At 41.3% G+C, this 24,799-nt stretch overlaps 1 protein-coding gene across 3 annotated transcripts in view; it reads left to right on the top strand.

Annotated features, from left to right (window-relative positions):
* Nucleotides 1-24,799, top strand: part of KIDINS220 (kinase D interacting substrate 220) — a 225,988-nt gene that overhangs the window by 161,121 nt on the left and 40,068 nt on the right. For 2 of the 3 annotated variants that reach the window (XM_077488745.1, XM_077488744.1), the window contains exons 23-25: nt 19,798-19,976; nt 22,202-22,425; nt 23,741-23,854. In XM_077488745.1, coding sequence (XP_077344871.1) covers nt 19,798-19,976; nt 22,202-22,425; nt 23,741-23,854 — 517 coding nt within the window. The remainder of the gene's footprint in view (nt 1-19,797; nt 19,977-22,201; nt 22,426-23,740; nt 23,855-24,799) is intronic. The other variant, XM_077488746.1, reaches the window with a different exon arrangement.

The raw sequence follows: 24,799 nt of genomic DNA, 5'->3' as shown, positions 1-24,799 counted from the left end.
GTTTGTCACCATTCTTTGGAAATCCTAAGAGGTTTCCTTAGTTGTGTTGAGAGTTGCATATTGTAAATTAGTTTTTTTTTATGAGTTTCTTTTGTGATGTGGAATCAGTGTCTCTTGCTGAACTTTGAAGCAGTATATTATAGAAAACTAGTGCTTCTCCAGCCAAATGGATGCTTGCCCTCATTTTTTTTATACGGCTACAACTTGAGTGGCCAGTATTGGCCAAGCAAATGCTCATGCTAGCCTGGGTAAGTTCTTCATAGTTTGAAGATATGGGAGTTGTTGATGCCGTGCTTGTTAGAAGTTTAAAGCGACAGCCTGGTCACTGAAAAAAAAATGTTCAAAAGCCATTCCCTTCAGAAGTACTATACATACTGCTTGGGTGGCCTAGAGCAAATGGAAGATACACTGGTCACCAGAATAGGTTTAATACACCATCTTTTGCAGGAAATTGGCATTAAAACGATCCAGTCCTGATTTAAAAATTGTTTACAGTGATAAGTGCTGGCACCTTCTTATCCTAAAATCTCCTAATTGGGGCGCTCATTCCATTGACATCTGCCAAAGTTGATACCTCTCATTTGGGGAAATTTCCTCTTGCTTCCGGTTGTGTCTCTAGGGCAGGAAAAATTTTGACATCATCTCAGTGAGATACAGAAATAAAACCTGCTTGCATTTCTCTAGCTATGCTGGGAACTCGATGTACTCTCCAATGATCAGACTTGCCCTGGCATGCGCCTGCTACACAACCATTCGGCTGTGTTCAGTTGAACCTTTGGATTCTGTGTTTGTCCCAAAAGTGTCTTGCATCTCGTTCCACGATTTGTGGGATATTTTTGTTACCTGGAAGCAAACAGTTTGCTCCCTTTCTGATGTCTGAAGCTGCACTTTATAACAGTGTGAATCCATTGCAGCTGTTCCATGTAGCTTGAATACGCTGCAGCCCACCACCTGATGCTGGCTATCGTGTTTGGGGTATCCTGGACTGGATCAAGGCAGCAAATTGGTGATTTTGATCTTCTGGCCATCTTTCTGATAAAAGTGACCTTAATGGTGGATTCGCTGCAAGATCACTTTTGTAGGCGAAGGGAGAAGTGCTCCTGTCGCTTCCCGGTCGTTCCTGAACTTACCGGAGCCTTCAGTAAACCCGTTCCGAATCGGACGATGGCTAGACAGGAAGTTGAGTGAAGGCAAGGTGGCCCCCACTTGGCTCTATGCCCTTGGAGGACTGGACTGCAATGTCTGTCTCATGTTACTGCCTCGGCAGCTGAGCTAAGCTAATTCTGAGCTGAGCTACAAAGAGAACAGCTTGAATGACTTAAAGCAGTTGTATACCCGCAGAGAAAAAAAATGTAAGGCAAAGGCATAATGAACTAGTATACACAGCATAATAGCTCATTATGAAATACCTTAGAAAGAGGTGTCTGTATCTAATCCCGGTCCACACCGAGGGAACCGACATTTTGCCCTCGGTGTGTCTTCCGGGTTTTTGGTTCCGGTGCTGTGAGTGACCCGAGCCACGATGACGTCACTCCTGCGCAACGCGCGCAGGAGTCTTCTTCAGCCGGCCATTCATCACGCATGCATCAGCAGCTGTGTGCAAAGTGAATGTCTCCTAAACCATATAGGTTATAGGCTTATCAGTTAAAAATGGGAAAAAAATGGGTATACAACCACGTTAAAGTGTTACTAAACCCACAACAGTAAAATCAGTCTGTATATGCAGTAATGCATGCTTGGTATGCTCACCGTGGAACCTAAGGGGTTAATCCTTCACATTGTGTAAAAAGGCTGTTTGATCATGTCTTCTCTGATCCTCCCCTTCCACCGTCCCCAATTCATCTGATAGAACAGAGCCCTAGGAGGCACTCGGCACATGCTCAGTTTGATGTGTATTGCTAGAGGTTTTTTTTGTTTTTTGTTTTTTTTGTGTTTTGTTTTGTTTTTTGTGGATGGTGCATGTGATCAGCACAGGCTCAATCGGCACTGTCCAGACAGGGTCAGGAGTCATGGAGCCTCATAGGACAGTCAGAGGAGAATGGAAACTCCTCCTACAAGCTTTAACCGGTGCTCGGCTAGACACGGATAGAAGTCACAAGACTGCTATATGCTGCTGATGAGAAAAGGTATTTAGCTGTTTATATGTAATAAACCAATTTCATTTCCTTATACTGTCGGAGACCAGTACTAGTGAATGCAGGGTCCTGAGTATAGTTACACTTTAGGTGTTTCTGCTGTGAACTTTGAGGATTAATTGTTCCAATGTACTTGCAGCTACAGAGGTTAGTGAGAGTTTGTTTAAGGCTGGGTTCACATTGCAGCGATGCGGGAACGCCGCGAATCTGCGGCGGGTTCCCGCATCGCATGCCTCCCGGCGGCAATTCACACTGTCCTATGCGAACTGCTGGGAGTGTCAGTGAAACGTTAATGACACCCCCAGATCAGTTTGCATATCGCAGTGCGATCTGCAAACTCGGACAGAAATCGGATTGCATGGTGTGAACACCCATGCGATCCGATTCTGCTGCGGACCAAAAAAAGGGTCCTGTGCGAGTTTGGGGCGGGTGCGATGCGAATTCAGCCATACTATCTGTATGGCTGAACTCGCATCGCACAGAGATCGGATGTGATTTGCACTGCAGTGCAGTGCGAATCACATCTGGTTCTCGTAGCCGCAGCAGTGTGAACCCAGCCTTAAAGCTCATTTAAAGATTGATAGGATTATTTAAATATTTGAATGACCACTGCTTGGCCACAGGTTCACTTTAAGGCTGCAGAAAACAGGTCCCTGGTGTGTAATTTTTCTTATATCTTTGTGTTAGGGTCTTGCCAGTTATATTACGGATTGATAGTTTTAATACATTTGTTTTCAAAATGATATAAGCTTGAGTTTCCTCTCAAGACCAAAAGGTTGTTTCCTGTTCTTCTAGAAGCTACAAAGTGCATTGTGTGTGTAAGGTTCTCACTTCACTTGGAGACATGCCACCTCAGCTCTGTGTGCCACTATTGCAAGGAATAAATCATTTTAGTGCTTTTCCACTGAACATGGAATTGATTTCACAGAGCTTGCTGTCCTGTTTTGATTTGTCTTGAATGTTTATACAAGTCAATGTGTTAGTCCTCCATTCACTGATGCCAATAGTGGAAACTTAGAATGGAGTCCACAGTCTGCTCATTCCTTGCTTGTGGCTTCAGATTCTGATCTCCTTGTGCTTGGAGGAATGACTCTGGCATGGCCTCTTCTTGCTGTCTTTGATTATCTATAAAAGCATTCACACTCTGCAAATATTTCACTTAATATATTCCAGTTCTGCTTTCTGATACATTTCAGCACTGTCTGTCCTATGGCTGTACATTTAAAGTAAAATGCAACTTTTGTTAGAAAAAATTTATGTAGCCTAGTGCTTCAAGCAATTTTCTTCCTAAACTTTTTTCATGAACTTTTCCTGTATATAGTTTTTATTACACTAGACAGGACTTACCAGAATGTCACTCTTTGCTTATGATCGGATAGTGATATTTTTCATATCGGTCTGCATGGAATTTAAGCTTACTTTCTGGGCAGATATGAAACTCATGAATGCCCTTATGTACAGTATCCATTAAGTATTTCTAAATACTGCTGGTATAATTATCAAGTAACCTTTTAAACCTCTACGGTAGACCCAGACTGTGGAAAGGTAGGGTCAGCACTAGGCTCCCATTAAGTTTTCTGCACTGCAGATACAATGAAAAGGAACACAATGAGAGGAGAGTGACCATAGCTTATCTGTAGCGGAGTACATTTTAGTCACCAGGTTGCCTATACACTCTGGCAGGGCTTTGTAAATCTCCGCTTTAAATGAGCCAGCATAAAAATCCTTACCTGTGTGTTTGGCTCTTTGCCTTGAGTTCAGCTTTGCGGGCAAATTGCATACATCACCAGCCCTTTGGTACACCTGGCTGTAGACCTTAAGATCAGTCAGAGATGATTCAACTTTGCCAGTAGCTCCCTTAAAAAATGTTTCAACTGTTCTGTTCAAATTAGGTTACAGACAATGGGGGGGAGGAGCAACAACATGGCGCAGAGTAGCAGAGTGAGGCTGTGAGCTCCTGTGTATTCCACTGGGCGGAATATATTAGAGAGTGAAAGCTCTCATATTTGAAGCCAGCCTATGCCTTGCCTGTGCCTATACCTGAGTCTGTCTATGAAGCTAGTGGCTGTATTCACCCGATCCACCTGGTCCTCATTGGTTCCTGTCTTTCTCTGCTTGCAGCAGAGTGGCTATCTGATCTGTGTATCTGACCTGCGGGGCTTGCCCGGAGAAAGTGGAGTACGGTCTTGCCGTACTGGTCCCCAGGTGTCGCAGATCGTCATATCTGGGACACCTGGGGTTCTCCTACCATTTGAGTGAGGCTGTGAGGGGAGAACCGAGACATCGTGCTTAGAGCGAAGGGAGCTGGAGATTCGAGCCTGAGTGGGGTGGGACAGTCCCTGAGGAAGTTCCCTGGGGTCTCCTATCGTGAATCAATTCTGCGGGTGAACTGGTCCGTGGATCCCATAGGAAAACTGCAGGTTGTAAAACATAAAATCTACCCTATGAATTATAATGGCAAGACTGCCTGTGGAGGTGAAAGAAAGCTGGGGAAAAGCTGGAGGAGTTAACTGTGGTCACTTATCGAGGACATAGAAAACCCTATTGAGCCCTATTTGAGGGTGGGTTGCAAAGTATTGAGAAAGGGGATGGCACTTGCCCATGAAGCTGGGTCTCACCCCCCCATTTTTCGGTTTATTGTTGACAGTTTGTATGCTTCCGCTGATGAACTAAAAGTTTAATCCCCCTCCTTATCTGATTGCATAATTGAATGCACATTGCCTGCATTTTTATCTACTTGAATACTCACCTGCATGCCTACCTGAAAACTTGATAACTGCATACCAGCTTACTAATGTATCTGCAACATTTTCCATATATTGGACTTTTCTTTGTGTGTAGAAATCTTCTTTTTTTTTTTTTTTTTATCACCAGTAGAGGGGTTTAGACTGGAAACAGTAACGTGGTGGGCTCCCGATTGATGGAGGCCTGTCCACGCTGCTTCACATCCACTTGGCGGTGGAAAGAGCCAGGTAAACAGGCTTAGAGCCTACCTTACTGCAGAGCGCAGACCCCGGGTGTATGACAGAGGAGGGGAAAGAAGCATGGCTTTCCTGATCTGAAGGGAGGACCAAGGATGGCTGTTCACGATCCCCCTGCTCAGGGCCAAGGAGTGGCTGGATTTGGGAGGGTTAACAGAACACCTGGCCATGGACATTCTCCCTTAAGCTTACATTAATGCTGTATAATCCCCCAGGAGAACGTAGAGACAACATGACCCACGCCTGGGAAGCTGCTAACTCAGATGGGGAACATACAGGCGTGGATTTGAGTTTCTGTGAGGTGGAAGAAACCCCAGGAGGGGTAGTTGCATGCATGGATAGTGTGCACCTGGGAGAAAAAAGTGGCACTACTAATCCCAGCAGTGAACTTGCGCAGACCAGCAGTAGAATTGCGACAGGGACAGTCTCTACAGGGGAGGTGCGGTATGTTAACTCTTTGACTTGTGACCCTAATACTGAATCAATTATACCTCAACCAGAGTGTATAATGGATTGGGACTTAAGAGAACATCTAAGAGCTCTCCCAACAAAGATTAATATTCAGTTACTTATAACTGCTGTTACAAAATCATGTAAACAGGCTGTAGAGGGGTTAAAGGAGGATATAGCAGTATTAAACCTTTTTTTTTTAATTATTTTTTTTTTTTTTATAAATAACCCCATCCCGACGAGTTCCCGCACAGAAGCAAACTCATACTTGAGTAGTGCCTGTGAGGTATCGACTGCAATGGTTAACGTAAGAGCAATCATTCTAGCCCTAGACCACCTCAAAACATGCAACCTGTAGAATTTTTTTAAACGTCGCCTTGTGATGTAAAAAATAAAAAGAGACGAAGATAAATCATTTCAGAACTTTTTCCACCTTTTAATGTGACTTATAAACTGCACAACTCAGTTGGACAACAAACTGATATCTTTTAGGTGGAGGGAAGTAAAAATAAAAAATAAAATAATATAGTTGCATAAGTGTGCACACCCTTGTGAAGCACCTTTTTGATTTAATTACAGCGCTCATTCTTTTTGGGTATGAGTCTATCAGCATGGCATATCTAGACTTGGCAATATTTGCCTACTGTTCTTTGCAAAAACACTCCAAACCTGTCAAATTGCGAGGGCTTCTCCTGTGCACAGCCCTATTCCGATCACCCCACAGATTGCCAAATAAATTCAGGTCTATACTCAGGCTGGGCTATTCCAAAACTTTAATCATCTTCTGGTGAAACCATTCCTTTGTTGATTTGGATGTATGCTTTCGTTCTTTGTAATGCTGAAAGATGAAGTGCCTCTTCATGTTCAGCTTTCTAGCAGAAACCTGAAGGTTTTGTGCCAATATTGACTGTTATTTGGAACTGTAAATAATTCCTTTTTACCTTGACTAAGGCCCCTGTTCCAGCTGAAGAAAAAACACCCCAAAGCATGATGCTACCACCACCATGCTTCACTGCGGGTATGGTGTTATTTTGGTGATGTGCAGTGTTGTTTTTACACCAAACATATCCTTTGGAATTATGGTCAAAAAGTTCAATCTTGGTTTCATTAGACCATAACACATTTTCCCACATGCTTTTGGGATGTTTTACTTAGTAAGAAAAGGCTTCCGCCTTGCCACTCTACTCCATAGCCCAGACATATGAAGAATACGGGAGATTGTTGTCACATGTACCACACAGCCAGTACTTGCCAGATATTCCTGCATCTCCCTTAACCACTTTCAGACCGGACCATTTTGCTGGTAAATGACCAGAGGTCTTTTTACACTTTGGCACTGCGCTGCTTTAACTGGTAATTGCGCGGTCATGCAATGTTGTACCCAAACAAAATTTGCGTCCTTTTCTTCCCACAAATAGAGCTTTCTTTTGATGGTATTTGATTGCCTCTGCGATTTTTATTTTTTGCGATATAAACGTAAAAAGACCGCAAATTTTGAAAAAAAATGATATTTTCTACTTTTTGTTATTAGAAAAATCCAATAAACTCAATTTTAGTCATACATTTAGGCCAAAATGTATTCAGCCACATGTCTTTGGTAAAAAAAAAGTCAATAATTGTATATTTATTGGTTTGCGCAAAAGTTGTCACATCTACAAACTAAGGTACGTTTTCTGGAATTTACGCAGCTTTTAGTTTACGACTGCCTATCTCATTTCTTGAGGTGCTAAAATGGCAGGGCAGTACAAAACCCCCCCAAATGACCCCATTTTGGAAAGTAGACCCCCTAAGGAAATTGATAAGAGGCATGTTGAGCCCATTGAATATTTTATTTTTTTGCCTCAAGCGATTGAATAATGACAAAAAAAAAAATTTTTTTTTTTTTTTACACAAAGTTGTCACTAAATGATATATTGCTCACACATGCTATGGGCGTATGTGAAATGACACCCCAAAATAAATTCTGCTGCTTCTCCTGAGTATGGGGATACCACATATGTGGGACTTTTTGGGAGCCTAGCCGCGTACGGGGCCCCGAAAACCAAGCACCGCCTTCAGGCTTTCTAAGGGCGTAAATTTTTGAGTTCACTTCTCACTACCTATTACAGTTTTGAAGGCCATAAAATGCCAAGATGGCACAAAACCCCCACAAATGACCCCATTTTAGAAAGTAGACACCCCAAGCTATTTGCTGAGAGGCATGTTGAGTTCATGGAATATTTTATATTTTGCCACAAGTTGCGGGAAAATTACAAACTTTTTTTTTTTTTTTTTTTTTTTAACAAAGTTGTCACTAAATGATATATTGCTCATGCATGCCATGGGCATATGTGAAATGACACCCCAAAATAAATTCTGCTGCTTCTCCTGAGTACGGGGATACCACATATGTGGGACTTTTTGGGAGCCTAGCCGCGTACGGGGCCCCGAAAACCAAGCACCGCCTTCAGGCTTTCTAAGGGCGTAATTTTTTGATTTCACTCCTCACTACCTATTACAGTTTTGAAGGCCATAAAATGCCAAGATGGCACAAAACCCCCACAAATGACCCCATTTTAGAAAGTAGACACCCCAAGCTATTTGCTGAGAGGCATGTTGAGTCCATGGAATAATTTATATTTTGCCACAAGTTGCGGGAAAATTACAAACTTTTTTTTTTTTTTTTTTTTTTTCACAAAGTTGTCACTAAATGATATATTGCTCACGCATGCCATGGGCATATGTGAAATGACACCCCAAAAAAAATTCTGCTGCTTCTCCTGAGTATGGGGATACCACATATGTGGGACTTTTTGGGAGCCTAGCCGCGTACGGGGCCCCGAAAACCAAGCACCGCCTTCAGGCTTTCTAAGGGCGTTACAGTTTTGAAGGCCATAAAATGCCAAGATGGCACAAACCCCCCCCAAATGACCCCATTTTGGAAAGTAGACACCCCTAAATTTAGGGGTACACTAGTGAGACTAGGTAATAAATGGCGGGTGCCCTGAAACTATAAAAAAATAACTAACCAACCAGCGTCACCTGTAACAGTTATATGGTGATCACTGGTGAAAGGGTTAACTAGGGGGCAATTAGGGGGCTTTATGCGGTAGTATATGGGGGTCCCTGGCGCTATAAAAAGCTGCAGCGAACCTAAATACCTACCTGCCTAACTAGCGTCACCTGTGACACTAATACAGCGATCAGAAAAACGATCGCTTATTAGGCTGGGTTCACACTGGAGCGATGCGGGAACGCCACGAATGCGCGGCGGGTTCCCGCATCGCATGCCTCCCGGCGGCAGTTCACACTGCCCTATGCGAACTGCTGGGAGTGTCAGTGAAATGTTACTGACACCCCCAGATCAGTTCGCATATCGCAGTGCGATCTGCAAACTCGGATCGCATGGTGTGAACACCCATGCGATCCGATTCTGCTGCGGGCCAAAAAAAGGGTCCCGTGCGAATTTGCGGCGGGTGCGGCGAATGGCTGAACTCGAATCGCACAGAGATCGGATGTGATTTGCACTGCAGTGCGGTGCGAATCACATCCGTTCTCATAAACCGCTGCAATGTGAACCCAGCCTTAGTGACACTGGCGACGGGGGGTGATCACGGGGTTAAACCTTTATTGGGGGGGTTAGGGGGGTACCTTAGAACTAAAGGGGGCTAACCCTAACTGCCCTAACAGTTATTAGTCACAAATGACACCCGCCGGGTGATCAGGGGGTTAAACCTTTATTAGGTAATAAATGGCGGGTGCCCTGAAACTATAAAAAAATAACTAACCAACCAGCGTCACCTGTAACAGTTATATGGTGATCACTGGTGAAAGGGTTAACTAGGGGGCAATTAGGGGGCTTTATGCGGTAGTATATGGGGGTCCCTGGCGCTATAAAAAGCTGCAGCGAACCTAAATACCTACCTGCCTAACTAGCGTCACCTGTGACACTAATACAGCGATCAGAAAAACGATCGCTTATTAGGCTGGGTTCACACTGGAGCGATGCGGGAACGCCACGAATGCGCGGCGGGTTCCCGCATCGCATGCCTCCCGGCGGCAGTTCACACTGCCCTATGCGAACTGCTGGGAGTGTCAGTGAAATGTTACTGACACCCCCAGATCAGTTTGCATATCGCAGTGCGATCTGCAAACTCGGATCGCATGGTGTGAACACCCATGCGATCCGATTCTGCTGCGGGCCAAAAAAAGGGTCCCGTGCGAATTTGCGGCGGGTGCGGCGGGTGCGGCGGGTGCGGCGAATGGCTGAACTCGAATCGCACAGAGATCGGATGTGATTTGCAGTGCGGTGCGAATCACATTCGTTCTCATAAACCGCTGCAATGTGAACCCAGCCTTAGTGACACTGGCGACGGGGGGTGATCACGGGGTTAAACCTTTATTGGGGGGGTTAGGGGGGTACATTAGAACTAAAGGGGGCTAACTCTAACTGCCCTAACAGTTATTACAGTCACAAATGACACCAATGCAAAAAAAAAAAAAAAAAAATGACATTGGTGTCACTGTGACTGGGGGGCAGGGGTAATTGGGGGGGTGATCGGGGGGTAAAGGGGGGGTGTGAGTGTGCCTGGCATGTTCTACTGTGTGTGTGAGTGTTGGTGCAACTTACTGATCCGCTCTCCTCCGTGTCGGAACGAAAAATACCGACACGGAGGAGAGAATACATCACTTCCTCTCCTGTGTTTACATTACAGGAGAGGAAGTGATGTCACCGGGGATTTCTATTCGTCGGGAGCGATCGCGAGGGGGTGGCCATGAATGAATGGCCGTCCCCTCGTCCGGGATCGCTCCCGAACGAATACCGACCGCCGCAGGCACCGGGCGGGGGCCCGATCGGGCCCCCGACCCGCGGGAGGCAAGGGACGTACATGTATGTCCTTATGCCTGCCCGTGCCATTGTACCGACGTACATCGGCGTGCGGCGGTCGGCAACTGGTTAATGTTGCTTTAGGCCTCTTGGTTGCCTCCCTGACCAGTTCTCTTCTCGTCTTTTCATCAAGTTTGGCAGGACGTCCAATTCCTGGTAATGTCACTTTTGTTCCATATTTTCCCCACTTGATAATGTCTGTTTTCCATGGTATATCTAATGCCTTGGAAATTCTTTTGTATCCTTCTGACTGATACCTTTTAACAATGAGATTCCTCTGATGCTTTGGAAGCTTTCTGCAGATCATGGTTTTTGCTATAGGATACGACTAAGAAAATGTCAGGAAAGACCTACTAGAACCGCTGAACTTTATTTGGGGTTAATCAGAGGCACGTGTGTACTGACTCCTATTTTAACATGAGTTTGAATGTGATTGCTTAATTCTGAACACAGCTACATCCCCAGTTATAAGAGGGTGTGCACACTTATGCAACCAAAAGATTTCAGTTTGTTGTTGAGTATAGGTCACATTAAAGGTGTAAAAAGTTCTGAAATGATCTATCTTTGTCATTTTTTTTTTTACATCACACAGGGGTGTGTAGACTTTTTATATCAGCTGTTGTATATGCCATTATTTTGTAGGCATTGTATAAACGAAGAGCCAGTGTTTGCTTTTTCAAATGTTAAGTGTACTATTTCAATGGGGTCTGCTTATTTTTTTCATATGACTGTGCATATATCTAATTTTACAGTATTGTCAGTTATACTTGATTTGTAGTTCAGTTCAAATGAATCCCCTTATATGCTCCATAAAAATGGTATTGTTTTAATAATTCTGTGATTTTAATAGATCATTTTAAAACAAGAGAACAGTAAAGCAAAAACACTTGTACATATATAATTACAAACTATAAAACACCAAAGTTTTTTTAACCTTTACATTGATATTTATTTACATAATTGGATCATATTAACACACCTAAGAAAAAAGACCATAAATGCATTTTAATGTAATAATCTTCTGGTGCTATAAAGATGGCACGTTGTGCATTACTGATAATGCATTGAGAATATTCTGGACCTCTTCAGACCTGTTACCATTCTGTACCTTTTCAACAGAGGTCGAATAGCTAACGAAATGACATTTTGTTGGATTATAGAGCAGGGGAATTGTGATGCAGACATATAGAATAAACCTGATTTGTGTTGACAGTTTCCATTATAAATACGATCCATTGACCTTGAGAAGCACTTTATATCCTGCAGGTTAGTACTATGGTGGTCTGTAGATAGAGACTCTGCCAAGGCTGTTTTGCAACCTTGCAGCCATATTTTAATATTTTAAAGTTATCTAACACATGCACATCATATTCTACATAACCCCCCCTAGGGGTTCAAATGACGTTTTAGAAATGTTCAGAGCACCAGTATGTCTGCCTCATGACTGATTTAATACTTTTAAATTGGTATAATTGGTGATCATCCTGATTTGACAAATATTATAGAATTGCATTGTGCATCCTGCTGGATATGTTTTATAAAGTATGATGGGCTTTCTTTAAAATGATTGCTTTGTATAGCTTTTAGTGGTCTTTTATTGTGCCTACTGTTCTTTTGCTTGAGTTGGACACTTAAGTCTAGCTATGGGTGCTGCACTGCACAATCCTGGCCACAAACTGGCTATATATTGCGGTTGAAAATAGAGGAAAGAAAAGCAAACAACCATATATTGCAGATTTCGTACAGAAATGGACAAGCTCAGCACTTGCTTCATTATTCTTTTAGAACCTCCCATACGGTTCCCATTGTGGAACATTTTAGCAATCCGTTGGAACATCTCCAGGGGAAGTGCAGGTCAAACCTTTCGCTTTATCAAGGGTAGGCCCTGGCTCCTCAATTGAGGAAGAGTGTTTAGTATGAGATCATTGTTAAATTACCAAGATTGCTATTTAAAGTTTGACTTTTGGGTGCTTTTGCTCGTTCAGTGACTTGACTTGGATTAAAATTGTAAAAGTACCTTACTGTTATAGGTGTTGAAAAAAGTTTTTACAATGAAATGTATCCCATCATGACATTAAGTATATGTTTTCCTTTTGTATGGCGTTTTATTTCCATGGACTGTTTAGACATTCGTGACCTCTTCCAGTCTGTTCGGTTTCCCTCATAAACAATGGCTCTACTGTGCATATAATAAAAGCTTTGTACTAACAGGTTTTAGCAGAATGGGTATTAGAGGAAAGCTAATACACTTCATGTGACTTGTCAGCTGAGGTTTTCATTCCCGCCATTCACGTCTTATCTCTCCTGAATTGTATGCACTACTGAAGAACAGAAAATATTGTCTCATAGTCCACTTCGGCTAACGAGATTGTATGGACAATATAAGGCAACGCTCTGAGGCGGTTGCTAATGGTTATGGCCCTGGCTAGAGATGTTAGTTTCACTCATTGCTGTCTCCATCTAAAGAGTGCTGTAGGAAACATGAAAACGAGTCGTACAGATGGCAGGCAAAATAGTGTGTAAGCTACTCTGTGATCTCATTACATATATTGAAAGACAGATTCCTTACCTTATCCAAATACTGCCCTGGGCACCTATTTTACACTTTTGAATTGGAAGCTCCACAGAGCAGTGCACTTTCAGAAATTGATGCCATTACATAGAGGCAGGTTATTTTCCACTAACCCCTTCCTGTACATCTCAGTAAAATGAAGCACATGGTGTGTGGAAAGAGCTATACGTTGCGGTTTCTTTCAGGACTCATAAATACTCTTGGACCTGCAGAATTTTAGTGGCAATTGTAGACAATATACCAAAAGATGGACCTAAAACCAAATAACACTCCACCTCTCCTTTTTACCATTTCCTTCAAATATGTTTAAATAAAGTGACTAATAAACTGATGTGAAGGGTCAGGATTCAGAAAGAGCAGCAGGTTGGTCCGCTCTGCTTTACCATCTCGTCAGATAATTTGTCCAAATGTGCTTTGGATGAGATATGTGGCTTAGAAGACTGGGAGCTGGGAGAAGTGGTTTCCCCAAATTCAGCCAAAACCTTTTTTCAGTTTTGCATTGACTTCTGGAGACTTGGAACCTCTGAAAGGTACTTATTGTAGTCCTTCACACTCTCGGGGAGATTCCACCCGACTTCCTGCCCCTGTAATAGCATGGTTAGATATGAGTGGATCAGTTGTCAGCAGGACAGGAAGACAAAGACAGTAACAGTAACCTGACAGATTCTAACCCTTTTGTATAGTGAAAAAAGTATTATTGCTGTCTAAATTTTCCGCACCCCACTGCCTCTACATCGAGATCTGAGCCAACACAGACTGCTAATTGCTCAGTTCTGTGTTCAGTGAGTAGAGAGCTGGTGGTTATCAGTTACTGGCTCTCTGCTCTCCTCCAGCACTCACTTGAGTGCCAGATTGTGGAGGGGTCTTGAGTGGGGTAGGTTCAGGCTCTGGGCGGCTCACTGAGAGGCTGAGCCAGCTGTCAATCCAAGCATCTAGGTAGATCTGCCATCTGTGCCTGGACCAGCAGAGTGACATCAGCCAGCAGCAGATTATAGCCCGCTGTCGGTTAAATTCGGGTTACAGGAGCGCAGAACGAAGTGCACTCCTGTGACCTACAGAAGAAGTGGGGGCCAAATGAGCAATGGGGTCACAGCAGATTGCAATAAAAACGGGTACAGTGCCTTGAAAAAGTATTCCTACCCCCTTGAAATTCTACACGTTTTTGTCATTTTACAACCAAAAAACTAAATGTATTTTTGGGTATTTTATGTGATAGACCAGCACAAAGTGGCACATAATTGTCACGTGAAAGGAAAATGATAAATGCTTTTCAATTTTTTTTTTAAATAAATATCAGTCTGGTGTGCATTTGTTTTCAAACCCCCCCCCTTTACTGATACCCCTAACTAAAATCTAGTGGAACCAATTGCCTTACTAGCCTTAATAGTCCACCTGTGTGTAATTGAATCTCAGTATAAATACAGCTGTTCTGTGAAGCCCTCAGAGGTTTGTTAGAAAATCTTGGTGAATATACAGCATCATGAAGGTCAATGAAAAACACCAGACAGGTCAGGGATAAAGTTGTGAAGTTTAAAGCAGGGTTGGGTTATAAAAACATATCCCAAGCTTTTAACATCTCACTGAGCACTGTTCAATCCATCATCTGAAAATGGAAAGAGTATGGCACAACTGCGAACCTACCAAGACATGACCATCCACCTAAACTGACAGGCAGGGCAAGGAGAACATTAGAGAAGCAGCCAAGAGGTCCATGTTAATTCTGGAGAAGCTGCAGAGATCCACAGCTCAGGTGGGAGAATGTCTACAGGACAACTATTAGTTGTGCACTCCACATATCTGACCTATATGGAAGAGTAGCAAGAAGAAAGCCATTGTTGAAAGAAAGCCATAATATGTCAGGTTTGCAGTTTGCCATTTGAGGGACACAGAAAGCATGTGGAAGAAGGTGCTCTGGTGAGATGAGACCAAACTTGAACCTTTTGGCCTAAAAGCAAAACACTGTGTGTGGCCGAAAACGAATACTGCACATCACCCTGAACGCACCATCCCGACCGTGAAATGTGGTGGCAGCATCATGTTGTGGGAATGCTTTTCTTCGTCAGGGACAGGGAAGCTGGTCAGAGTTTATGGGAAGATAAATGGATCCAAACACTAGGCAATCTTAAAAGAAAACCTCTTGGAGTCTGCAAAAGACTTGGGACTGGGGCAGAGGTGGGTTCTTCCAGCAGGACAATGACCCTAAACATACAACCAGAGCTACAATGGAATGGTTTTAAATCAAAGCATATTCATGTGTTAGAATGGCCAAGTCAAAGTCCAGACCTAAATCCAATTGAGAATTTGTGTGGCAAGACTTGAAAATTGCTGTTCACAGACAATCTCCATCCATTCTGACAGAGCTTGAGCTATTTTGCAAAGAAGAATGGGCAAAAATGTCACTCTGTAGGTGTGCAAAGCTGGTAGAGACATCCCCAAAAAGACTTGCAGCTGTAATTGCAGCGAAAGGTGGTTCTACAAAGTATTGACTCAGGGGAGCTGAATACAAATGCACCCCACACTTTTCACATTTATTTGTAAAAATAAAATAAAATCATTTATTAAATTCCTTCCACTTTCACAATTTTGTGCCACTTTGTGTTGGTCTATCACAGGGGTCAGCAACCTTTTTCCACTTAAGGGCCATATTCAATGTATGTTAAAGTATGATGGCCCGCATTCTCCCGCTAATAAATGAAGATGGGGGGGGGTAAAGAGGGGGGTGCGGAGGTGGCTGTGGACCGGGGGTATACAGTGGTGGCAGTGGAGGGGGGGGATACAGAGGTGGCTGTGGACAGGGGGATTACAGATGTGGCTGTGTATGGTAGGGGGTAGGGAGGTGGCTGTCTACAGGGGGGGGGGGGGGTAGGGAGGTGGCTGGGGAAGGGGCATACAGACATGGCTGGGTGTGTGGGGGGGTTGACAGGTGACTGTCTACGGGGGGACAGTGGTGTCTGTGGAATCTATTCTTATTATTCACTCTGTTTAAAAATGTAATCTGCAAAAGTGTCTGTTTATAGAATAAAATTGCAGCTATATACCTCATTAATACTGCTTTAAAACTTTAATACTATAAAACATGTTCTACATTCAACTCACATTTCCACAAATAAAAACATTCCTGTAGTACATGTAGCGGTAAAGGGGGATAGGAAAAACCTATACCCCGGATCTGCAGCCCCGGTGTATGTGGTGTGTGGACTCTCCTATTCCTCCTCTCCTCACTACCAAACTCCATTGTTTAGGAGGTGTATATGTTTATGGATTTTGCACATATATATATTTTAAAATCATCACAATTAGGAGATTGCAAGGAGTTAGAGATTAATAGCGCGACACTTTATACATATGTGTACACACACAGGTGTATAATACATTCAGGTTTCAGTCATTCACACTGTGGGGAGGTATGTGAAGTGTCAGCTGCTGAGATACATTTTAGCTTATAGTTTCAACAGTAGTAGTGCACAAGGTCCCACCCATTTTGCTTTTTCAAAACCAGCTTTAGCCCAAACGTGTTTTTTTATTTTTATTTCTGTAGCTTTTATTAAAGTGAAATTAAACCTAAAAGAAACACGAATAGGTAGGATTTTCATGACACAAGAGAACCTATTGATCTCCTGTGTCAGTACCCCTTTTCCCTGCCAGTCAGCATTTGTGTACACTGTGCTGTGCATGCACAGCTCAATGTACATTTACAGCATGGTTCTGAGCAGTAACAATGTGACTCCTGTGCTCATGCCTGAGGAGGCTTGGTGGATATAATTAAGAGACATTTGTGGAGTCTATGGTGGAAAGAGTTGCAGTGAGAAGGATCCATGTGCAGCAGCCGGGGATAAGGAAAGATCCAGTTCGGCCACTGTTAACATTTCAGGCTTAAATCCGAAGCCCTTAAGGTGAGGGTACATCTGATGGGGGAGGAGATCACTGATGTATGAAGGCACCTGTCACTTTATCTGTTTAACCACTTAAGGACCGCCTCATGCCGATGTATGTCGGCAGAATGGCACGGCTGGGCACAATCACGTAACTGTACGTGATTCTTTAAGTGCCCAGCCGTGGCGGCGCACTCCCGACCCGGTCCTGTGCTCTGTGACCGTGACCGCGGGACCAGTGGACCCGATCGCCGTTGGTGTCCCGCGATCGGGTCACAGAGCTGAAAAACAGGGCGAGGTCTGTGTAAACAAACCTCTCCCCGTGCTTCCCTGTGTGGCTGTCACGATCGTCTCTTCCCTTTTATAGGGAAGGACGATCAGTGACGTTACATGCTAGGCCACACCCCCTACAATAGAAAAAACGTATATCGTCATACATAACACTACACTGGCCACTTGTGGTTAACTCCTTCACTGCCAGTGTCCTTTACACAGGAATCAATGCATTTAAATAGCATTGATTACTGTATAAATGATAATGGTCCCAAAAATGTGTCAAAAATGTCCGATGTGTCCGCTATAATGTCGCAGTCACAATAAAAATCGCTGATTGCCGCCATTACTAGTAAAAAAAAATATTAACAAAAATGCCATAAAACTATCCCCTATTTTGTAAACGCTATAACTTTTGCGCAAACCAATAATCGCTAATTGCGATTTTTTAAATTTTTTACCAAAAATATGTAGAAGAATACATAGCGGCCTAAACTGAGGAAAAAAAAATTTCTTATATATTTTTTGGGGATATTTATTATAGCAAAAAGTAAAAAATATTGCATTTTTTTTCAAAATTGTCGCTCTATTTTTGTTTATAGCACAAAAAATAAAAACTGCAGAGGTGATCAAATACCACCAAAAGAAAGCTCTATTTGTGGGAAAAAAAGAACACCAATTTTGTTTGGAAGCCACGTCGCACGACCGCGCAATTGTCAGTTAAAGCGACGCAGTGCTGAATCGCAAAAAATGGGCTTGGTCCTTTGGCTGCAAATTGGTCTGGGGCTTAAGTGGTTAAACTGACTTTTTTGTTGAATATATGGACTTGATAGTTTTCTTATATATATATATATATATATATATATATATATATATATATATATATATATATATATATATATATACACATATACACACATATACACACATATACACACATACACATACACACACATTTTATAACTTTGTTTGAAATTCAGATGCACAAACACTTTTTAGGAGTTGCATACATTTAAGGATTTTGCACATATATACTGTCATTTATACTGCCAAGTTGTTTGCGATTAATAGCGCAACGCTAATATATATATATATATATATATATATATATATATATATATATATATATATACAATTAGTGTGTGTGTGTACACACATAGGTGTGTGCACAAGCATTGTTTAGGAGGTGTATATGTTTGTATGTTTATCGATTTTGCACATATATATTATATATTTTAAAGATCATCACAATTAGGAGATCGTAAAGAGTTTGCAATTAATAGCGTGACACTTATACATATGTGTACACACACAGGTGTATAATACGTTCAGGTTAAAGTTGGTTTTGACTACTAGTGTGCTAGTGTGATTTTGTTTTTGCTTTACTCTTTATATATGTATATATGTGTGTGTGTGTGTGTGTGTGTGTATATATATATGTGTATGTATTTTTTTTTCTTCTAATTTACCTATGTATTTTATATATAGTCAACTATGAATCTTTCTGTGCTGCAGAATTGCACTGCTACGTCCTAGAATTTGAATTTTTTTCCTTATTTTTATTTATTTTATTTTTTTTTCACTCGTTTTGAAGTTTCTTCTTAATAGGCTGTCTATTTTTTTCCAAACTATATTAAGTGACCCTGGTGCAATAACAATGTGAATTGGGTAGAATCAGCACAAGTGGACTGCTTGCTTTGCACATTTTTTTTTCAGCAATATATTTTTGCTCCCTTTGGTAGATGTGTTATTGCTTGGTAGTTAAAGTTGAATTTACTGGTTGAGTCATAAACAGTACAGTTTATTGCTCATAAACTCAAGGAGTATTCTCTTTTTCATTTCTACCATTTCTGGTTTTATATGTCGATATTGCTGATTTTGTAAACTATTAGTTCCATTATTGTCAATCTGTACACTATAAACAATATTTGTGCTGACACAGTTAATTATTATGTATTTTAATTCATTATTTTAATATTTTGATTAACTTCAAAGAACAAAATATTAATCTCTCTAGCCCTGTAAATGCCTGGTCACTTTTTTGATTTTTCACCTTTTTGTTCAAGATATGAAAGTGTTGAAGTTCTGTTCTACACTCTTGCAAGGAGGGGTTAAACTCTTTCCTTTTCCTTGCTCCTGCTTGAGAAGCTGAAGGATTCTTATCTTTATATAAGCTTATAATCACTCCAGTGTCTGTTCCTCAATATACTTCTAAGTTTGTTGGAACCTACTTCATGTCCCATTGATGACTATAGGTTTATTCTCCATTTTGGTTGCTCTGTCTGATGTTGTCCAGGCTTTGTAATGTTTGTGTTGGGAAAATATGCCTTCCACTGGCATTCTCTTGACATTGATGATACCTCATTCTTGTCTTCTAATAACCTTGGTCTACATAATTGTAGTTGGGTACTCTCTAGAAGTTATTTTTGCCCTTCATTTTTTTGCTTCACATGCTGTTCAGAACTAGCTGACGAGACCCAGTAAGCTTGAGTAGTACTCCACCATGTTTTCCATCAGCAGTTGCCATGGTGTGCTTTATACACTCTGCAGGCCTACAATGTAAATTAAAGTCACATCTTTTTATGGAGAGTTTTATCTTCATACCAGTTGTAATATACCTTTTACATTTTTCTTTTTCTCTTTTTAGAATTTCTAAAAATATCCCGACAACAAAAGATGTGGAACCACTTCTGGAGATCGATGCTGACATAAGGAATTTTGAAGTTTTCCTTTCATCTAGGACTCCTGTTCTCGTGTCACGAGATGTCAAGACCTTTTTGCCATGTACAGTAAATTTGGATCCAAAACTCAGGGAGATTATTGCAGGTGAGTGTGAACTCAATTACTGGAAAAAAATTAGCCGAACTGTGTTCTGTGAAACTGATCTTTGGGTTTTTGTATTTAAAGTGGAAGTAAACTCCCCTATCATTTTCAGCCAAGGAAGCTGCCATCTTTGCCTCTGTTTAATCTTCAACTGCTATGGTGCTGCACATGTGATCCGTTATGACACCAGCCATTGGATGGTTTGACAGTTAGGTTGAGAGCACAGCCAATGTGCAGTTAGCATTCCTGGCATGCCGGGAATGTAACTGTTTTTTTAAACTGTTTAAATCAATGGGTTTACTTCCACTTTAATTACAAAAGCACATGACTCATGACCTCCAACCTGCCATAAACTGCCATTATCAATTGTGTTAGAAGCTGCATACTTGTTGCTGAGCATAATACTGTAATGTATCTTGTTTGATCTTTTATAATATTGCAATGTTGGGGTGGGGGAGGGGTGTCTGCATAAAGCCAAGCTCCAGGATTGATCTCTCCTCTTACAGACAGCTTCCAACTTATTTCCCTAATAAAACCACTGCATTGATTTAGTGATTGGACACTTATTTTGCAAGAAGTGGAGTAAATCATTATTGCGCTGTCATGGTGCACTTGTTTAATTTACTATCCTCCAGTGCTGGTGGGAGGGTTCTGTGCCCTGGTGCAGATCATTTCTAACTTCTTCCCCACACAGGGGATACAAAATTTCCCATAAGCACATTGACTTTGTGGGCGTTCCTTGGTCAGTTCCCAAACTTAACCGGAAGATGAGGGAGATCTGGTACCAAAGGAAAGAAGTATATATAGCTGGGGAGAAGCGTGAACAGACAGGCGGTGTACACAATGTATCCAACACTGCCATGTTTGCATAACCAGCTGTAGCTCTTGAACTACAGAGAGTATTCAATAATTACTAAGAGAAAAAAAGAGTTATGCTTTAAGTTGAGAGGTGAATTCTGCCTTGGCCCTTAAAGTGTTAAACTTAATTTTTTCATTAAAATAATGAACATGTCCTACCTGCTCTGTGCAGTGGTTTTGTACAGAGCAGCTCCGATCTTGATTTTCAGGGATCACTTGCTGGCCCTTTGGGCTTCACATCCTCCCTCCTCCTCCGCGTGCCCCCATAGCAAGCTGCTTGTGCATGCTCATTGCTGAGCTCCACTCTGTGGGTCCATAAGAGCCTTCATGCACATCGCCGGATCAAGATCGGTCCCAGCTATGTATTTAGGGGGGCTGCGGGGGGGGGGGGGGGAGAGAGCTGCCATGCGAAAGATATAGAGAGATATAGAGAGATATATATATATATATATATATATATATATATATATATATATATATATATATATATATATAATATGTATGTATATGTTATTTTTTTATTTTTTACCTTACTGCATTGAATTCAGTAGGGTAAAAACCCTTCTGCCTTTACACCACATTAAGGACAGGAAACACGCTGTTAGGACTGGTAAAGTACCTACGTTTTTAAAGGTCATCTCCAAATGTACCCCCAAACCTCCCTCTCCCTCTATAGAGCATGCCCCCTAACATTGCTTTTTTTCTATTACCTTGTTGTAGCACAAAACAGCTTTTATTACTCTGTGATGTCATCAGGCTTGTAAAAATATTGGTGGGACATATATTGGGACGAGGGATCAGCAGAGTGCCCTAGGTAAATACAAATGGACATAGGCATGCTTCACAGAACTACATCTTCCAAGAGACCTTTCTCTTAACACAGTGTGTGGTTGGATCTTGGGAGCCAAGGCAACATCATTGTTTTGCTGAAAAAAAAATGCAAGTGGAATTAAACTTTTTTGTCTTTTTCAGTCAAGAAAGCTGCTATATTGGCCTCTGATCTTCATCTGCCATGATGCTGCACATGTGATCAGTTATGGTACTAGCCATTGGATGGTTTGACAGTTTGGTTGAGAGCACAACCAATGTGCCGGTTACGTTCTCGGCACTTGCCAGGATAACTTCTGCTTTAAAGTTATGCATTTAGAGAGGAGCAGGATAGTGTAGTTCTGTGGTCCAGCAGAAAGAATTTACACAGGAAGATCTCAGAGCTATATTACTTTGTTTAAAATGGCACTTCTTTTAACGTGTTTTGCACTTTGACAGCCTAAGTTTGATGTTAGACATTTGTGTATGATGGGTGATATAATTCACTATTTATGTGCCCAGCTTGCACTGTACTAAGTCAATGTGTGATGCTCCTGTTTCAGATGTGCGTGCAGCCAGAGATCAGATGAACATTGGAGGTTTCCCCTACCCTTCATTACCCTTGCAGGATGCTCCACCCAGGGCAACCTCTGTTTTCAGCCAGCCACCCTCTGTCTGCTCCTCCTCTTCATTTAACGGTCCCTTCCCTGGTGGCGTTGTTTCCCCACAGCCCCCCAGCAGCTACTATAGTGGTATGACTGGTCCACAGCATCCCTTTTATAATAGGGTAAGTGTGCCCTTCACTGTATTTTTTCTTGTCAGAAGATTGATCTATATGAAAATTGGAGCACACCTTTACATCATTAAGGTGCTGCTTCTGTTATCTGTTTTTATTTATTTTTTATGCCCTTTGCCACATTGTATTGAACACCCACAGCTATAAAGTGTTTAAACTGAGTAAATGTATCGTGTCAAGTTCTAGAATGTTTTTTAATTCATATACATTAGTTGTACAGTCTTTATTTTTTATATATATATAGTTACATATTTACAAGTTTGTGTGTGTGTGTGTGTATGTGTGTATATATATATATATATATATATATATATATATATATATATATATAATAATGTGTGTGTGTATATTTATAGTATGTATGTGTATAAATAATATATTGTTCATTGTGAATAGTTGGCTGGATATCAGTACACACACACACACACACACACACACACACACACACACACACACACACACACACACACACACACACGCATACGCATATATATATAGTGGTGCACTGATATCCAGCCAACTATTCACAATGAAAAAAATAAGTGTTTAGTTGCTGCAATCAATGCTTCCATTTTTTCAGTTATCTATTTTTAATACATGAAGCCCATTCTGTACACTACTGTAAATCTAAGATAATATGTGGCCCTAGAGAAACAGTCTATATAAAAACTAGAGATTCCTTCATGTTTCCTCAAGGGAGTGTCTGCTTAAAGTAGGAAACTACTTAATATTAAAGTGTAACTAAAGGCAAAACTTTTTTTTTTTTTTTTTTTTTTTTAGATATAGAGGAGAGGGATAAGAACTCAGTTGGGGAGATTCACCCTCTCTATTTGTTCCGTTTAACATTATCATAAAAAGTTAAACAAAAGCCCAACTATTGATTTGACATCAGAACATTAACAAAGGTAACCTTGTGACACTCCGGGATTCCCTTACTTCCTGTTAGTTATGGGACAGGAATTGAAGGGAAATCCTCCCAATGGGACATAGATGGCAAAAACAAAACTGAAAGGGGTTATAAGGGGTAACTCTCCCTTACTCTTTGCAAAATGGAAAAAAAAAATTGCCTTTAGTTACTTTTACAATCCAATGTTATAATCCAAGACATGAAATAACACATGGATTTTTTTCTTTTAGAAGTGTAAATTTATTATTATTTAATTTTTTTTTTAAGAATTCTACATTTTCAGTGATTTCTTTTCTTCACATTAAGCTTCATTTGTTATCATTTTCTTTTATTCCATGCTTTATGTTTTTGTCCTTTTTTGGTTTTTATCCCTGCATGTTTTGTTTTTCTTTTCCATAGCCGTTCTTTGCACCTCATGTTTACCTGCCAAAGTATTACTTTGGCCACCCCCAACATCCCATGTCACGTCCACCTGTAAAACACAGTCTGTCCAGAGATCAAACCAATGGCCTAGTAAGTATGTAGAAGCTTAGGAGGGTCATATGAAACTAACCAGAAGTAGTTACCCATGTCTGGTTGTAATAGGCAGAGTGCTCTTACTAACTATTCTTACTGTCTTTGTGCCGAAAGGCTGGGTAGATGTATGTAGATGTATGTAGATGTATGTAGATGTGTGTTAGATGCTTTATATTTGCTTCTCTCTCTTCTACTGACTGTGCCCTTGTTTATGCATTTGGTGCAAATTTGGCCATATTTGTTAACTTATTTTTTGCAGACTGGCGAGGAAGCCATATAAAGGAGGACACATAACTATTTAGTAGAGCAGGTTACGTTTCTTTTATAATTACCACTCACGTTTTCTCCCCTCAGCATCCACTTGGTTTTGAAGGTTCTCCTCCTGGAACTTTCTGAGGCCAACACCTAGTTCAAGTGGGGGGGAATTATAGGCCCTGAAAACAAGAAATGGAAGTGATCAGTTCAGGGCTTTAAAGCGGTAGTAAGCTCTGCGCAATCATATTTTTTAAATGATACCCTCTGCGGGTTAATGGCAGACTTACCTTTTAATAATGTGCCATTCAGTACTGTGCATTCACTGATCCCACATGCGTGGCTCAGTGTACATTACAGCTGACAGACCAGTACTGTCTCTTCTGTCGTAAAAGCCCTACCTGGCAATTTTTTATTTAAAGTGGGTTTAATACCACTTTAATTTAGTTGACCAGAATGACAAAGAACAGTGCATTTTGCATGTTACAACACTACCTTGCAATAACATCAGTTTTAAGCATGTACAATGTACATGTACAAGAATTTGTTTCGAACACCCCAAAGCATCCTTTGATATGACTTATAGCAGTGATGGTAAACCTTGGCACCCCAGATGTTTTGGAATTACATTTCCCATGATGCTCAACTACACTTCAGAGTGCATAAGCTTCATGGAAAATGTAGTTCCAA

This window comes from Lithobates pipiens, unplaced genomic scaffold (assembly GCF_037356315.1).
Source record: "Lithobates pipiens isolate NorthernLeopardFrog02 unplaced genomic scaffold, aLitPip1_a1.2 Scaffold_18, whole genome shotgun sequence".
In the NCBI taxonomy this organism is placed as follows: Eukaryota; Metazoa; Chordata; class Amphibia; order Anura; family Ranidae; genus Lithobates; species Lithobates pipiens.
This window is presented reverse-complemented; position numbering and strand designations above follow the sequence as displayed.